Genomic DNA, 19,213 nt, shown 5'->3' with positions numbered 1-19,213 from the left:
ATACGCACGCTCTCGAATTAATCAGAAAATAATCCACAGCAAAAAGTAACAAAGAAAAGAAGCCCACCCAGGAGCGCCACTGTCGTCTTCTGAATTTCTGCTAGGCTCAACAGTGAGGGGACTCTGTCGCCCAGAAGATCGATCAAATAAAATAAACCAAAGGTTTTGAATTGGTGAAGCAAGCGTTACTTTGTTACTCTGCGATTTCCCCTCTTCCACTCTTGTAAGCTGTTGCAAATTAGATTGCCTTGAAATAAGTTAATTCACAATGGGGCTCGTAATATCAATTCTAGTTATATGGATAACGAATGTAAGACAATTACTTGTACATCTTTGGAAAAGACAAATTCAAGACAATTTATATTAGTAATTAAAGTAATATTAACAATATCAGTGGTTCACTTCCCAAATGAACTAAATCAAAACGCTCACAGTATCCCAACTGGTCTTGCAATTACAAATCTTTCAAAATTTAGTCCCACTAAACCAACTACTTTCTCTCGCTTGATCGAAACCAAACTTCTGAAGTTCTCCCAAAATCTCCAAAGTCTGCCTCTCTCTCTCTCTCTCTGCCAAAATTTCTCTGTGTCACTTCAATTTATACTTAACCAATATGCTCTTATCTTAAGCAAACAAACTCTAATCTCTTAAGTAAACATTGCAACTTACTTTTGAAATCTGTCACATTCTGTGGGAGGGCTTTGTTTGCTATGCAAACAACCAATATCAAATTATGCTCTGTCATTCAACTGCTAGCAACCATTGTTCAATTTACTTCTTATCTTAAGTACACGACTTTTGGACTCTTATGTAAACAAACCCACTCCGCTTTATCTCATCTTAATTAAATACACTCTTGGAACTTAAGTAAACACCGAAAGTCATTCTGACAGATTGATACATCCGCAGGAGGAGTTCCCTTCACTAAACAAACAGATTAAGGTCAAAGTCCGCGGTCCTTATCGCCCTTATTTGCGCACACAAATTTGGCACCAAGTCAATTTTGTCGCTTTTGTCATTCAAAGACTATCGGTCTCCATGGGTAAATATATTGCTAATTCATGCTTGCTAAAGCTAAAATAATGGATTGGTATGCTTTTCCCAGCATTCCGTGCAATTCCCCATTTTTCAGGTCAATCCGACGTCAACATTTCGAAAAAATACTATTTCAATTTAGGTGCTAACTACTTTCCTGTGATAATTACCAATATACTCAAAAATCGCCATTTTACATCCTAAACCCTTCCCAATATCATGCAAAAACATTAATTCATACGTGCAGGACAATACAATTGATTAATCGCCTTATTTCTGACTCAAACATTCATGTTTCACAGTAAAATACCTAAAAACCTTCAAATCACGCTACTTCCGGTGTTAATAGCTGGAGGGTGGGTGGTCGGATTCGCCTGAAAATTATTCTCGCAATAGAGGACCACTAGGGGTACCTCCCCATCATTGACCAGTTATCAACCAATAACTCCTTCCCATCCCGGGGGAGGTCGGACAATTTTTTATCGGTAGGGTATTTGGAAAACTGATTAATTGCCTTTTTATTTACTTTAAGTCAACAAAACTCTAATAAATTTATTCCACAACTTTCTAAACCATACCCATGGTTATACAAAACATTACTGCACCAGTACATGCTAGTATGACTGCTTTATACCGTTAATTCATCCATACACTATCAAATTTTTACTTAAAATATCCAAAAACCGTCGAATAACCCCCTTTCCCATGCTAACGAATCTGATCGAAAAAAGTTTAACCCGCCGTTCATCCCTATTATATTTGGACAATCATTAGAGGAAATTCCCCACAGAATTTCAAAATCCAATGACGATTATAACTTACATAGTTGAGGGTACAAGGTTTGGGGATGCCCATTAATTTGTAAATCCGAAGTCACACTTTTAGTTTGGTTCAAATGGAAGTTCCAATTCTGTTCAAGGTATCTAGTTCACTTCAAATGTTCGCTCTCTAGTTTTCATTTAAACTCCAATCACTCATTTCGACTTTGGCCTGATGAACAGACACAACTTTGCTAAGTAAATGAGATAAATCGACAGCTCAATATGCTTTTGTTCATCAATTTGTTTGTTTAAGATATATCACTCAACTCTCCTCTCTGGCGCCTTCGATGCAATAACCCTTTAAGAAAGAACGCTTACTTCAAATACCTAATTAACCTGTCTAACTTGACCTCAATTATTTGACTTTACTAGCGCTATCTGGTTATGAAATTTCTATTGAGTTTATTCTTATGCTTTCTACATTTTTCCTATTTCACGTGGACACCAAAAAATTATTGATTAAAAAGATTTCTCCAATACTCGTCTTCGAGTCCTAAAAAGACTATATCTCAATATAATTCAAAACCTTTTAGTAGGAAAAAATGTAGAAGGCCTAAAAAGGCAGTCGAGTAGATGACGGTGGCTCTCAAAAAGTAAATCGAAAAATGTACGGATCAAAACCAACGTAGAAGGATGGGTTTTAAGAACATAACTGCTACAAACTCTAGAAACTATGTAACTGCTAGAAACTGGTTATTGCTAACTAGTTTTCTATACAGTATTAATCCTAAAACTAGTTGTGAAAACTTTTTAAGGCAACCTTTGGCATCTGAGAACTTCTGCAATGAGGCCATCGGATCAGATCCAGGGGAAAGAACGAAGACAAGAGGGGTGGAACTGCTGCTGTCAACGAAACTCTTATCAAGGTCGAATGTGGGCGGGTCCACATACTCTCTCCCCATACGTTTCACCACAAATTTGATCACAGCCGAGGTTATCTAAACAGATTGAAAAGTTATCTATTGTTAGATGTTTCATTTATAATGTTTGATTTTTAATGTAAGATTCAGTACTGATTTACACTTGAAGCTAGGTCCGGGTATTTGATTTAAATTCGGAAAATATGACCAGATGGTTAAATTTTTACATCTTTTCCAGTAATTTCATTGTACTTAAACCAATTAAATCTATAAATATATAATATTACATTCGAGAAAACTTTTAACTAGTCATTTTGTTTGTTCGCATTTTAGGTAAGAAAGATGACGACAAAGATTCTATCTGTTGGTTCTAGGGTATGTTCTCATTTAGAAAAAAAATCCGTAAACGTTTGTTCGAATGCTCAATGGCTTTTGAATCGAGAATAACACTGACTCACCTTGTCTGGTCTGAAACACCTGGTGATGATGAGGGTCTGGATGTCTGATATCTGGGAGTCCTTCCATCCTTCTGGCATTGCACTCGAAGGATCTGTTTCCTCAAACATTTTCTTCCACCGCAGATACTGAACACAAAAAAAATTACGCATTCAAAAAGATTTTCGGTCAAGTTTAAACTGAAAAATTGTGAAGGAGTTTTAAGGTCATTTTTAAATCAGTTCTTAAGTGTTTCTACCTGCGGGGTTTGCTTTGAGATGAAAGAGGCAAAATCGTTGTTACGAAAGAGGGGGGAGCGGGGTTAACTGTTGAAAATAAAGGACCAATTTAATTCAGCGTTCATTTGCCTGCTATAATCAGGGCGTGGTCAATTTTCGTAGATGAGCGACAATAGGGGGGGGGGGGGGGATCCGAGGGAAGTGGATACGAATGAGTTCATTCAACAATCTTTGCATAGCTTACATTTCGTTCGAAGTGTTCCTTGAACCCTGTCATTCTGGGCAACTCTGCTGCCTTGCAGATCTCGTTCCATGTTTTTTCAGATAACCAGTCCGGACATGGGTTCTCATATGGGTTCTCCAAAGAAACGCTACCAGTTAAGAGGAAGCGCAGCTCGTTGTCCTCAATCCTAAGGAGAACAAAAATAAGATTTTTCACTTTTCCAATTATTGTTCACATAAAAATCTGTGAACAACCTATTCTCTGTGTTTCTGTACCAATTAGGGCAGCAATAGTAAAAAAAAAAAAGAGGCGAAGCAGGCATTAACATTAAACTTTTCAAAAAAAATATGATTATCTTAATTAAAGATGGCTGATAAAGTGAAAAACTATGGTTGGATTGAGTTTCTGCACACTAAATTCTAATCATTATGACTTACACATTAATCCTAACGTCAACGTTGAAAAGAAAAGGAAGAAACGAAAAGTTTTCTGGATATAATCCAAAAACATTAATCATAATCATGTTTAAGAAGCTAATTTCAAAAATGAGTCTGCAAAATTGTACGCATTCATAAATCAAAAATAAAAACAACAACAGAACCGATTAACACAAGGCGAACTGACCTCAAGTGACAGGCGATCAAGTGGCTTTAGCAGCAGCTAGCTTTGACTTAGTGACACCAGCTCAAACTTAACAGAGGTCAAGTGAGGGGCACTAAACACCTCCTAATGCATGCATCCCTTTTTAGAGTACCTCACTTCCCCTCTATTAAATTTAAGCTGTTGCAACTAAGTCAAAACTAGCTGCTGCTAAAGACAAATGATCGCCAGTCACTGGATTGAGAGGAGTGGGTGGAAGGTGGAATGAGTACGTGGGCGGAATCGGGTTATAAAACGGGTTAGAAGTAGCGGTCGACTGGAGGAGGGGTTGGAGTTAGAGTGGTCCAAACCGGAAGAAACAGCCCTTAAAGCATTTTTTAAGTCGTCTCAGTAACCTCGGTAATTTGTACACTTAGTCCAACTAAAAATGAACTGTAATCAAAATTATGTAATCAAATTGCAACCAAAATTGACTCAAAATTCTCACCAAAAAGTCATCAGCATCATAAAATAAACTAAAAAACAACTCAACCTTGTATTGTTTTTACCTTTCAATTGAAATTCTTCACAACACCAAATTATATTATTTGAATCAACTAAAAATTACCAAAGCTCAAAAGACCTCAGTTTTAACTTAAAAGTTTTTTTCCTTAAATAATTTAAAAACGAAAAAAATTGCACGAAAGGCATCAACGATCCTCTAAATATTGTGTTCAAACGACATCTTTCTGTTACCATTCTACGAAGGCAAACACGGTCGAGCAATACATATTTAAAAAGAATTGTCCATTTCCTCCGTGCTAAGCGTTTTTATGGCGGAGCGTAGTACATTGCTAACTGCATATGATTGTTTTCAAAACAAAAATAGCAGATACGATTTGCAGCCGCCTCATCCTCTGACGAGACCAGTTGCACAATTATTTCACTCTATGCGAAAGAAAACGTTGTATTGTAGCAGGCGTGCAGCTCTTCGCAAACAATTACAAGGATTTGGTCACGTTTTTTTTTAATTTGTATTTTTGTTTCTGACCACCAAGGATTTGTCTGTGTTTACTTCTGTCAAAAATCACTTAAAATCAAATATAAAACTTAAGAAACAATTCCTTTTCTTTGAAAGAAATTGCATAGTTTTCACATATACATTGTATTACTGAATCGGGTTTGAAGCCCTCATAAATTGAAAAACGAGTCTCCCTTTTCCAACTCACAAGAAACAACGAATAACTCAAGCTCTTTTCCCTCGAATTCACCATGAAATTTAAAATGATTAGATTTCTTTTGAAAAATTTTGTTTACAACGACGTTTAGAAATTTTTGGTTCTGTCGATAGTAGTAAGAAATGTGTACACCTGAGATCACTTTTTGGCACATTTTCCCCAAACATGTTCGGTCATGCGCGCGGATGAAAAGTTCTTGGCAATTATTCCCTGTATGTTAGGATTGTTGCCTGAAATTGTAAAAGTCTTACCTTAAATCGATTTTGAACGTGGCAGGTTTATAAGTTTATAAGGGATATTTACTCAAACTCCGCGGCTTGATGGTTATCATGTCTCTTGACAGTTATTTTAAGAATCAGAGGATATGAAACTAACATATTTTTTTGAAGGACGGATTAGAATTTTTGAATTTCTTATTACTTGTAAGAGAGGAGTACAAAAGGATATTAAATTAATGAAGCAAGGTTAAGAACAAACAATAAATTATTATTAACAAACATCTAATAAAAATATAAGACACAACATTCTGTTTTAAGTCATTGTTTAAAGTTTTATATATGTACCCGTTTGAAACTGCTTCTCCGTCAGCATCTTCTTCAGAATCTACTTGTGTTGTCTGGACATCTGGATATTAAAAATTGAAATGAACGATTAGAAAAAGAAGTCATTGTAATCCCCTGTTAGAGCTGTAATTGTCACAAGAAGCTCCTGCGCGGAGCAGTCGCAGGTTTTTGTATCTCCTCATCGATACTTCTTGAGACTCCCAACCGGGGTGGAGTTGGGCAGCTATCCCCTATAAAAGCTGTTATTGTCACAAGAAGCTCCTGCGCGGAGCAATCGCAGGTTTTTGTATCTCCTCGTCAATACTTCTTGAGACTCCCAACCGAGGTGGAGTTGGGAAGCTATCCCCTATAAAAGCTGTTATTGTAACAAGAAGCTCCTGCGCGGAGCAGTCGCAGGTTTTTGTGTCTCCTCGTCAATACTTCTTGATACCCCAACCGGGGTGGAGTTGGGCAGCTATCCCCTATAAAAGCTGTTATTGTCACAAGAAGCTCCTGCGCGGAGCAGTCGCAGGTTTTTGTATCTCCTCATCAATACTTCTTGAGACTCCCAACCGGGGTGGAGTTTGGCAGCTATCCCCTATGAAAGCTGTTATTGTCACAAGAAGCTCCTGCGGGGAGCAGTCGCAGGTTTTTGTATCTCCTCGTCAATACTTCTTGAGACTCCCAACCGGGGTGGAGTTGGGAAGCTATCCCCTATAAAAGCTGTTATTGTAACAAGAAGCTCCTGCGCGGAGCAGTCGCAGGTTTTTGTGTCTCCTCGTCAATACTTCTTGATACCCCAACCGGGGTGGAGTTGGGCAGCTATCCCCTATAAAAGCTGTTATTGTCACAAGAAGCTCCTGCGCGGAGCATTCGCAGGTTTTTGTATCTCCTCGTCAATACTTCTTGAGACTCCCAACCGGGGTGGAGTTGGGAAGCTGTCCCCTATAAAAGCTGTTATTGTAACAAGAAGCTCCTGCTCGGAGCAATCGCAGGTTTTTGTGTCTCCTCGTCAATACTTCTTGATACCCCAACCGGGGTGGAGTTGGGCAGCTATCCCCTATAAAAGCTGTTATTGTCACAAGAAGCTCCTGCGCGGAGCAGTAGCAGGTTGTTGTATCTCCTCGTCAATACTTCTTGAGACTCCCAGCCGGGTTGGAGTTGGGCAGCATCATCAATATTTAACGCTTGCTGGAAAAGCGTTGCTTCTTTGCAGGCGGCTCTTCCTCTGCTTCGAAATCCATATATGGACATCTTGAGAACGGTTTTTCTTTTGGAGCTGCAACAAAATCAAATATTTGTTCCTCATCGGACTCAATTTGAGAAGTTTTCCAGAACCCAGGATCAGGTGGTGAAAAGGTTTCTTCAATCTCAGTATCAAGTTGTTCAGTTAAATCTCTGGGGGTTTCACAATAACTGATCTCAATATAGGACTTTAGAGGTTTTCGCAAGGTCTGTTTCCGCTTGTGACCAATTTTGTAGTGTCCATACGCGTATGAGCTTATACCGTCACTCAGATAGTAACGCTTATCATCAAATGCACTCAAGGCAATTTTGTTAGACTCTGTTATGTTGAGTGTGTGTTTGTCACTAGTTATAGATGTTACTAGTTTTCTCAATGGTGATTTTGATTTGAGCACATCTTTAAACTTATCATGATGAAGTGTCTTTTTCACATGTTTGCTCACACCCTTGGCACTTTGTTTGTTTTTCTGCAAAGTTTTTACAGAGTAAGCTTTTGGTTGCAGAAAAACTGCTTCCATCACAATGTCATCATTCAGCTCATCTGATAATTTAAGTGGCACTTTTTTGTTCAATTCACTATGTAAGTGATGATCCATGGGGTAGTCACTCAAATCAAGTACGTGCTTCAGCTGATTAAGATCTTCGTAAATGTCATCCGTCTCAATTTCATAAAAGAGAGAATCAGTGTCACGATACATCACTCGAGCTTTTTTGTCAAACAAAGGCCCCATTTCTTCATAATGAAACCTGTACAGGTGTAGTTTTGAAAGATCCAAAATAGCAGCACCCAGATAAATTGGTTTATTCCACCTGATCTCTTTCTGGCTAAGAGTGATCCCAACAAGGTTCTCTCGAAATATAGTGAACTTCTCAAAATTGTACTTGTTGCAATAAAATTTTGCTTTCTCCTCATTTTCAACAAATACCATATTGTAACGACATCTCAAATTCTCCATCGTTTTTCCGAAGCATGAATTGTTCAACAGTTTGAAAAAGTTCTTTTCAAAGGTGTTGATACCGGGTTGTTGTCGCAACTTTGTATTCTGCTCAATATAGCACTTCATAAAATCACTCTGGTTGAACTTCAGAGTCTTATGTAGTCTGGTTACTTGGAGTCCCTGTTGACAATAAAATTTCAGAACTGCATAATGACATACATAATTCTGCTTTGACTGAAGCGTTTCCAGAAGCTTTGTGATATGACTGGTCTTGTTTCCCAATTCTACTTGATACTGAGAAAGCATCTCAGCATCGATTTTTAACTTCTCAGCAGCCAGAGGGAAATCATTGTGACAGTCATGTAAGTTGCTAGGATAATTCAGATCAACCATTACAAAGTACCTAACATCACTTTCGTCAGATGTTTGCATGATCTTGTCCAAACTGATGTCTGACCATTCAAATCCTCCGGTTGGCAATTTTTTCATCATTGTTCCACCGTTTAAGTTAACGACATCCAGAAAAAGTCCTTACGTAATTGGTTTTCCTTCATCAAAGTCATACAAGTATTTGTTGTTAGCTTTCATATATCGTTTTTCACCAATTCCATTCAATCCTCCACGGATGGCTCTCTCACAAAACAACAGCATCTCTATATCAGAGAGCAAGTCCAGTTTAACTTTAGTTGTTTTCAGCATAGCATCCCATGAAATATTAGGTGCACTATAGTAATGACAGGGGTCTAATCCATATACTTGATAAAAAGAGTCTCCGGCATTTTTCAAACACGTCAGCCAGAAGAATGACATCAGTTTTGAGATACAACATGAGATAGTCACCAAAGTTTTTGCGGCCAAACTCATTCCAAACTTTGTTAGCATGCTGAACATCCTCCTCAGAAACATCAATTTGACCACACAATGAATTTATCCACTGATCACCATATTGAGGCAACAATTTTTCATAGAGTTTCTCAAAACTATCGAGAAACGAATATGGGAAAACTCCTTTCTTTTGCAAAATGTCGCAATTTTTTTGGAAATGTTTAGATAATTGACAATAGTCCTTTGTTTCGAGTGTTGTAACCAGAGTGTCAAGACTCCCAGATAAAAAACGATAGCTGTCAAGGAAACGAAATTCTTCATATAGTAGCTTGTCATCTTTGCTTTTACCAACAGGAACAAAGAACGAGAATGAGATGTATGTCTCACTGTTGCAAGGAATGACTGTCAATTGTTCTTCCGATTGGATTTCAATGTATTTCAATAGATGATGTGCGTCATATTTACTAAGGTTGTGGAAAAAAATAGGCGTAAAAGTCTGCGTACGAAGCTTAAGATTGCAGCTGTTGTGTGCAACTCCGTAGATTTCACCAGTTAAGTGATCATGATGGATTACTTTTTCGCCGTTCAAACACATCTGACAAATAACACATCTTTTACCCTGATCAATCATTTGCTTGCGCTCTTCATCAGTTATTATGAGGCGTCTATGCTTCTGTTTTCTCTCAGAAATAGATTTGGCGTTCTCTCTGAGCCACTGAAAAAACTCTTCGATGCATTTCTCACCTTCAAAACTGTAATAATCACTTCCACCAGTTTTATCAACAGCACAGAAACCTATTGCGCAAGGATTCTGAGTTTCTTTGTTCAAGGTGTAGCTATTATCAGGATTCTGGCGGCAGATGTCATGCTTAAGGCTGACGGCCTCTGTGTCGGCATAAATCACCAAGGGAACTGAAAACGTTTTATGAAAGTTTGTAAATTCAATTTTTGACTCTTCCGTTGGCAGAGTAATACGAACAGCTTTATGCTCCCCACAAAAATCCAAATGTTTTTCCAGTGATATGTTGTCTCGAAATCCGTGAAGGCAACGTTCGCAAAACTTGTATCTGTGGTGTTCTTTACCACTGAACTGCCGAGCCATGAAAGCATGAAAATTCGTTATCAAGCAGTAATGACTGGTAAGTCCATCAGTCAGCAGCAACAAAGGAATAACTTTATGTGGACCCTTTCCAGACAAGTAAAGCGGCAAAATTTTGGTTTTCTCGAAACCTAAAACATTAATTCCAATATTGTTTTGCTTTTCAAACTTTGGAACATCCGTTAAGGACATCGGGAACTCGATATTATCAAAATTCAGTTTATGCAAACTTGGCTTGTATTTGTTTTGCCGATTTTTGTTCTCCTTCTGTGGAAACAGTGCTGCAAGGACTCAATATGCAAAACATTTGTTATCATTGTTTCGTATATTTAGGAGAAAATGGTTTCCCACTAGGGCGGATGGCGTAGCAATGTAACTGCTTCCTCTGATAGGTTTAAATTTGTTAATGTTAATATCCAAGTGATCAATTTTCTGAACAACAAATCCACTTCCACCCGTTGAAAAAATTTGGATTGAATTGTTCATTTGGTCAATCATTTCAAAAATTTCATCATCTGATAGTTCTGTTGTTAGAACTTTCGACTTTGTGTTTGCATGACAGCCGACTTTGGTATCATCTGTTGGTTTCAACATCTGTACAAAAACAGAGAGTTGAATTTTCAAAGGTCCAAGCTCTGCTATTTTGTTTCTCACGAACAATTTAAGCTCTTCGAGATGCTCCGTAACAAAGGTGAACACATCAATTTGGTTGTCCGCTTATAATCGGAACGACTGGAAGAATTTTTCGATCGCATGTTTAGCCTTTTGTTGCTCAATCTTGCTTATAGCTTTCTCTTAGCTTTCGTCTTCCTCATGTCTAGCACACGATGAAGTGTCACCACAAATTTGTGTACAATGCTTGCACTTTGTGTACGTCTGACATCTATGAACCGTTTTTAAATGGCGAATTACACGTCTGCTCTCTGTGAATTTGTTGCTACAAATTCCACATTCATAGCTTGCTGTTTTTTCCAATTTTGCGTTATGCTCCTTCTCCATATGCTGCAATAACTTCTGTTTCCTGCTGTACTTCTTTGAGCAATCATCACAGTTGAAAGTCTTCATCTAAAACAGAAAAAGGTATAATAATATTTGATTACTGATTAACACTTTGAAAAAACTTTCTAAAAGGACTCATACACGGATCATATATTGTATTTTAAATCATACAAGGAATACAAGGAATTTAATCACTTAACCTATTCACTTGAAATTCCTAAGAAACACTAACTATGAAATCAATGATCTTGACCTTGTATAAGCTTTTGTGGTTTTTAAATTTTGTGAGCTCACAAGACCTGATTGAAATTCACTCTAACACAATTAATCATTGAAACGATAAGTGTACACTTGATTTAAGAAATTCCAAAAAAAGAGATTTTTTTTAGAGAAGAATCAGTAATTTAAGATAAAGCGAATTTATTTAGACGTTTTGCCTTGTATATTTCTATCTTTAAACTGCTGTTAAAAAGTTTGGTTTTAATGAGAAAAATAGAAACTTACTTTTCTAATTTGTTTGAAATATTGCGCCTGCAAAAAATTAGTTTGGAACACAATTTGCTTGACTATAATCCAAGCGACTGGTTTGCAGTTGTTGAATGCTTTAAAATGCTTTATCTAACTAAATAACTTGCTTTTAACGTTTTCGTTTGTTTTCTAATTTTTCCATCAAACATATACATGTATCAAAAATTTTGGTTACGCGTAAACCTCTTCAATGAAGGGGAAACTTTACCGTTTGAAAACTTTTTTACTATAGTTTTTTGCAGGTGATCCCAAATTCTGGCAAATATTAGATAGGAATGCAGTTTTGTATGGCAAAAAAATACTTTCAAAATACTGGCTCATACTGATGAGATAATCGGAGATTGAACAAAAACAATGTAGTCCTCTGTTTTTGTTTCCGAAATTTGGTGGTTTGTTTTAGTTTAGGTTTAAAAACCTCACTATATTGCAACCACTTGCAACAACTAGATTCAAGTATATTATAAGATTAATCCTACTTCCATAAGATTTTTGTTGTTAAGTTTTTACAAATCAGTACTAATTCATTGAGAAAGAAAAAGAACGACTGATCTGTAGTTGTTGAAAGCTTCAAAATGAATATTTTTAAAGCAAGGATTGTTTTTATAGTACTCTTGTCTCTATAAAATCTGTTTGAATTTTTGTTTGTGGAATTGATTTTTCTATTTGTGTGGACCCAGTGGACCCAGGCTAAAATCAAGATAAGGAACTAATGTTTTTTATTGGCAGTTTTGGCTATTTGTTTTAATATACTTGAATTTTTATATTTGAATAGAAACTCGCTGTATAGTTGCTTAAAGTTTCCAACTGACTTTTTCTCCTTGATATTTTTTGGGTTGGTTTAAAAACTGTCAGACAAATCTTTTACTTACAGACAAATATGTTATCAATAAAGTGTGACAAAATCAAATCGTTGGTAATTTGGGTTGCTTTTTTAAATGAATTTCAAGTTCAAAAAAAATTGATAAAAGCAATTTCTGGATGCAATATGAGAAAAAATTGATTGAGTTTTCAAAATTGATAATCACGATCTCGGTGTTCAAAATGAATTTTCACACAAGTCAACTGAGAACATTTTTGTGGTCGACGAAATCAATTAATTCAACAGTAATTTAAAAGTTAAGACTGGAGAGCGAATCATGTTTTTCTTTGACATATTGCATCTAGAACACTAATTTATTATCGTACTTTGCAAAAAAAACAGGATCACGAATTTTAGCTAAAGTTGACGAAAACCGAACACATTAAGAAAGCGTCGAAATCCACATAGTTGTCTTAATTTCTTTTCCAAGAAAACAATTTTTTTTTCAGTTTTGCTTCATCTGGTAAATTTATCACAAATTTCGAGTAGATTGTAAAAAATTGTATAGTTTCCAGAAGCAGAAATAAGCTTCAATATTGGCTTGTAGTTTTGTGATTTTTAATCGCCGCTTTTTTATAGCAGGGGAAAAACTGGCTTTTTTGGATAACGCATAGCATATTTTACCTTGCTGATCTCTGTCATACCAATCAACATTCTGTATCTGTTCTGTTTATTTTGTCAGTTTAACAAAGCTTTGACATTGCAGATTCCCGCATTCAGAACGACATAATATAAAACGGATGCTGAAATTTGCCGTTGATTACGAAATATGCAACTTTTATCTACCTATAGTTTTTCTTCGGTTCTATAAATTGGTTGAAAATTAACGTTACTACAGATACATATGTAGTACATAATGTTCATAGTTCAGACTGTAATTTTGACAGAATTCTTGTTGTTGAATTTCTTTTTTGGTGCTGCCAAACGAATCAAATGAATGTTTCTTCAACAAAATGGTCTGAACGTTTTTAATTTAGTTTCTCATTCAAAATCAAAGTTAGAGAAACTATGTCTTAGTTTATGACATCTAATAAGAACTAGTTTGCATCTACTGACTGCTGGAAATGTTTATTAACTGTTTAAGGATGGTTTTTGAAACAAAAATTTATGAGTAGTTAATTATTGATGAGAAACTTTTGCTAATGTTCACAAATTTTTATCTCAAACTTTCTTTGATTTTAAGTTTTAAATAGATGATCTTTTGGTTACGTTTTTGTTCCCTTATAAATTTCACAAATGTACAGCCTCTAGGAGGAAATTTAGTTTTGTTTAATTATTAGTGAAGGTCTCCAGAAATGCGCATAGCGATTTTACTGAACTTTGAAAACTTTCTGTTAAAAACTTTATAAAAAATTTTAACTTCTAGAAATGTTCTTAAACTTTAAATCTCTGATGACTCCTTTACACGTTTTGAAATATTTCTGGACAATTTAATTTATCTTTTAGAGTACTAACGGAATTTAGTCGGAAATTTCGGTTGCAATTATTGTTTGTAAACGGCCAACGATAAATAAATAAGACTATTAAGGAGTTCTTTGTGCTTTTTGGGACCGGTATTTTAATAGAATGAAATTTAGTCTGCAAAATAAGTTTAAGGAGAAATCGTTGCTATGGTTGAGGAACTTTGATTTAATGACAGGTTTATTTCGATATATGCTTTATAAATCTCAAGAAAGAAAGTTTTGTTGTCAATCCATTTTTCTTTCACAGTTGTGAAGTGAGAGAAAATTAAACAGAAGAGCTTCTGGAGAATTGTTTGGCGACTTAATTTAAACCTAATTTTCAAAACTGCATAATTTTTTACCTAACGAAAATTTCATTAATTAAACTGTTTAGTACACGCAATAAAAATGTTCAGATGACTTTTGATTACTCATATAGAATTTCTAAGGGCAAAATTCATATCTTTTAACCTAATTTTGCTTCCCTATTGTGATAACTTTTAATTTAGAAATTTTTCTTCAGGAATTGTACTTTAAGAGGGAAAAAATGATGTATAATTGACATTTGTTGGCTCATTAATATGTTATATGAGCGAAATTGATGTTTTTTAAAATAGTTTTGTGTTAGTTTTTAATAATGGAACAACTTTTTCTTAAGAAACTTTTCTCTAGGACTTGTACATTAAGAGGGAAAAATGATGTATAATTGACCTTTGATGAATCATATACATGTTATGTGAGCAAAACTGATGTTTTTTAAAGTAGTTTTGTGTTAGTTTTCACTAATGGAACATCTTTTCCTTGAGAAACTTTTCTCTAGGATTTGTATATTAAGAGGAAAAAATGATGCACAATGGACCTTTGATGACTCATATATATGTTATGTGAGCAAAATTGATGGTTTTTAAAGTAGTTTTGTGTTAGTTTTTACTAATGGAACAAATTTTCCTTAAGAAACTTTTCTCTAGGACTTGTACTTTAAGAGGAAATAAATGATTTTTAATTAACCTTTGATGACTCATATATATATGTTATGTGAGCAAAATTGATGTTTTCAAAGTAGTTTTGTGTTAGTTTCCACTAATGGAACAATTTTTCCTTAAGAAACTTTTCTCTGGAACTTGTACTTTAAGAGGAAAAAATGATGTAAAATTGACCTTTGATGACTCATATATATGTTATGTGAGCAAAAAATTGATGTTTTTTAAAGTAGTTTTGTGTTAGTTTTTACAAATGAAACAACTTTTCCTTAAGAAACTTTTCTCTAGAACTTGTACATTAAAAGGAAAAAAATGATGCACAATTGACCTTTGATGACTCATATATATGTTATATGAGCAAAATTGACGTTTTTTAAAGTAGTTTTGTGTTAGTTTTTACTAATGGAACAAATTTTCCTTAAGAAACTTTTCTCTAGGACTTGTACATTAAGAGGAAAAAAATGATGTACAATTGACCTTTGATGACTCATATATACGTTATAAGAGCAAAATTGACGTTTTTAAAGTAGTTTTGTGTTAGTTTTTACTAATGGAACAAATTTTCCTTAAGAAACTTTTCTCTAGAACTTGTACTTTAAGAGGAAAAAATGATGTACAATTGACCTTTGATGACTCATATATATGTTATGTGAGCAAAATTGATGTTTTTTAAAGTAGTTTTGTGTTAGTTTTTACTAATGAAACAACTTTTCCTTAAGAAACTTTTCTCTAGAACTTGTACATTAGGAGGAAAAAAATGATGCACAATTGACCTTTGATGACTCATATATATGTTATGTGAGCAAAATTGATGGTTTTTAAAGTAGTTTTGTGTTAGTTTTCACTAATGGAACAACTTTTCCTTAAGAAACTTTTCTCTAGGACTTGTACATTAAGAGGAAAAAAAATGACGTACAATTGACCTTTGATGAATCATATACATGTTATGTGAGCAAAACTGATGTTTTTTAAAGTAGTTTTGTGTTAGTTTTCACTAATGGAACACCTTTTCCTTGAGAAACTTTTCTCTAGGATTTGTATATTAAGAGGAAAAAAATGATGCACAATGGACCTTTGATGACTCATATATATGTTATGTGAGCAAAATTGATGGTTTTTAAAGTAGTTTTGTGTTAGTTTTTACTAATGGAACAACTTTTCCTTTAGAAACTTTTCTCTAGGACTTGTACATTAAGAGGGAAAAAATGATGTACAATTGACCTTTGATGACTCATATATATGTTATGTGAGCAAAATTGATGTTTTTAAAGTAGTTTTGTGTTAGTTTTCACTAATGGAACAACTTTTCCTTAAGAAACTTTTCTCTAGGAATTGTACTTTAAGAGGAAAAAAATGATGTACAATTAACCTTTGATGACTCATATATATATGTTATGTGAGCAAAATTGATGTTTTTAAAGTAGTTTTGTGTTAGTTTTCACTAATGGAACAATTTTTCCTTAAGAAACTTTTCTCTAGAACTTGTACTTTAAGAGGAAAAAATGATGTACAATTGACCTTTGATGACTCATATATATGTTATGTGAGCAAAATTGATGTTTTTTAAAGTAGTTTTGTGTTAGTTTTTACTAATGAAACAACTTTTCCTTAAGAAACTTTTCTCTAGAACTTGTACATTAGGAGGAAAAAAATGATGCACAATTGACCTTTGATGACTCATATATATGTTATGTGAGCAAAATTGATGGTTTTTAAAGTAGTTTTGTGTTAGTTTTCACTAATGGAACAACTTTTCCTTAAGAAACTTTTCTCTAGGACTTGTACATTAAGAGGAAAAAAATGACGTACAATTGACCTTTGATGAATCATATACATGTTATGTGAGCAAAACTGATGTTTTTAAAGTAGTTTTGTGTTAGTTTTCACTAATGGAACAACTTTTCCTTAAGAAACTTTTCTCTAGAACTTGTACTTTAAGAGGAAAAAAATGATGCACAATTAACCTTTGATGACTCATATATATATGTTATGTGAGCAAAATTGATGTTTTTAAAGTAGTTTTGTGTTAGTTTTCACTAATGGAACACCTTTTCCTTGAGAAACTTTTCTCTAGGATTTGTATATTAAGAGGAAAAAAATGATGCACAATGGACCTTTGATGACTCATATATATGTTATGTGAGCAAAATTGATGGTTTTTAAAGTAGTTTTGTGTTAGTTTTTACTAATGGAACAACTTTTCCTTTAGAAACTTTTCTCTAGGACTTGTACATTAAGAGGGAAAAAATGATGTACAATTGACCTTTGATGACTCATATATATGTTATGTGAGCAAAATTGATGTTTTTAAAGTAGTTTTGTGTTAGTTTTCACTAATGGAACAACTTTTCCTTAAGAAACTTTTCTCTAGAACTTGTACTTTAAGAGGAAAAAAATGATGTACAATTGACCTTTGATGACTCATATATATGTTATGTGAGCAAAATTGATGTTTTTTAAAGTAGTTTTGTGTTAGTTTTTACTAATGAAACAACTTTTCCTTAAGAAACTTTTCTCTAGAACTTGTACATTAAGAGGAAAAAAATGATGCACAATTGACCTTTGATGACTCATATATATGTTATGTGAGCAAAATTGATGGTTTTTAAAGTAGTTTTGTGTTAGTTTTCACTAATGGAACAACTTTTCCTTAAGAAACTTTTCTCTAGGACTTGTACATTAAGAGGAAAAAATGATGTACAATTGACCTTTGATGACTCATATATATGTTATGTGAGCAAAACTGATGTTTTTTAAAAAAAGTTTTGTGTTAGTTTTCACTAATGGAACAACTTTTCCTTAAGAAACTTTTCTCTAGAACTTGTACATTAAGAGGAAAAAAAATGATGTACAATTGACCTTTGATGACTCATATATATGTTATGTGAGCAAAATTGATGTTTTTTAAAGTAGTTTTGTGTTAGTTTTTACTAATGAAACAACTTTTCCTTAAGAAACTTTTCTCTAGAACTTGTACTTCAAGAGGAAAAAATTGATGTACAATTGACCTTTGATGACTCATATATATGTTATGTGAGCAAAATTGATGGTTTTTAGAGTAGTTTTGTGTTAGTTTTCACTAATGGAACAACTTTTCCTTAAGAAACTTTTCTCTAGAACTTGTACATTAAGAGGAAAAAAAATGATGTACAATTGACCTTTGATGACTCATATATATGCTATGTGAGCAAAATTGATGTTTTTTAAAATAGTTTTGTGTTAGTTTTTACTAATGAAACAACTTTTCCTTAAGAAACTTTTCTCTAGAACTTGTACATTAAGAGGAAAAAAATGATGTACAATTGACCTTTGATGACTCATATATATGTTATGTGAGCAAAATTGATGTTTTTTAAACTGGTTTTGTGTTAGTTTTTACTAATGGAACAACTTTTCCTTAAGAAACTTTTCTCTAGGACTTGTACTTTAAGAGGAAAAAAATGATGTACAATTGACCTTTGATGACTCATATATATGTTATGTGAGCAAAATTGATGTTTTTTAAAGTAGCTTTGTGTTAGTTTTCACTAATGGAACAACTTTTCCCCAAGAAACTTTTCTCTAGAACTTGTACGATAAGAGGAAAAAAATGATGTACAATTGACCTTTGATGACTCATATATATGTTTTGTGAGCAAAATTGATGTTTTTTAAAGTAGTTTTGTGTTAGTTTTCACTAATGGAACAACTTTTCCTTAAGAAACTTTTCTCTAGAACTTGTACAATAAGAGGGAAAAAAATGATGTACAATTGACCTTTGATGACTCATATATATGTTATGTGAGCAAAATTGATGGTTTTTAAAGTAGTTTTGTGTTAGTTTTTAATAATGGAACAACTTTTCCTTAAGAAACTTTCCTCTAGAACTTGTACAATAAGAGGGAAAAAATGATGTACAATTGACCTTTGATGACTCATATATATGTTATGTGAGCAAAAATGACGTTTTTGAAAGTAGTTTTGTGTTAGTTTTCACTAATGGAACAACTATTCCTTAAGAAACTTTTCTCTAGAACTTGTACAATAAGAGGAAAAAAATGATGTACAATTGACCTTTGATGACTCATATATATGTTATGTGAGCAAAATTGATGTTTTTTAAAGTAGTTTTGTGTTAGTTTTCACTAATGGAAAACCTTTTCCTTGAGAAACTTTTCTCTAGGATTTGTACATTAAGAGGAAAAAAATGACGTACAATTGACCTTTGATGACTCATATATATGTTACGTGAGCAAAATTGATTACTCATATGTATATTAAGTGAGCAAAACTGATGTTTTCCGACTACCTTGTTTTGATCCGTGGATGAGTTATACAGGTTGAAAT

The 19,213-nt window shown here is 34.0% G+C and overlaps 1 protein-coding gene across 1 annotated transcript in view; it reads right to left on the bottom strand.

The window, feature by feature from the left end:
• The window catches only part of LOC142351710 (dynein axonemal heavy chain 3-like), a 282,726-nt gene that overhangs the window by 25,671 nt on the left and 237,842 nt on the right, over positions 1-19,213 (bottom strand). The window contains exons 73-75 of the mRNA XM_075403853.1: positions 3,635-3,800; positions 3,175-3,300; positions 2,617-2,794 (exon numbers count right to left, since the gene is read on the bottom strand). Coding sequence (XP_075259968.1) covers positions 2,617-2,794; positions 3,175-3,300; positions 3,635-3,800 — 470 coding nt within the window. The remainder of the gene's footprint in view (positions 1-2,616; positions 2,795-3,174; positions 3,301-3,634; positions 3,801-19,213) is intronic.

The sequence above is a fragment of the Convolutriloba macropyga genome, chromosome 13 (assembly GCF_964194025.1).
Source record: "Convolutriloba macropyga chromosome 13, txConMacr16.3, whole genome shotgun sequence".
Classification (NCBI taxonomy): Eukaryota; Metazoa; Xenacoelomorpha; order Acoela; family Convolutidae; genus Convolutriloba; species Convolutriloba macropyga.
This window is presented reverse-complemented; position numbering and strand designations above follow the sequence as displayed.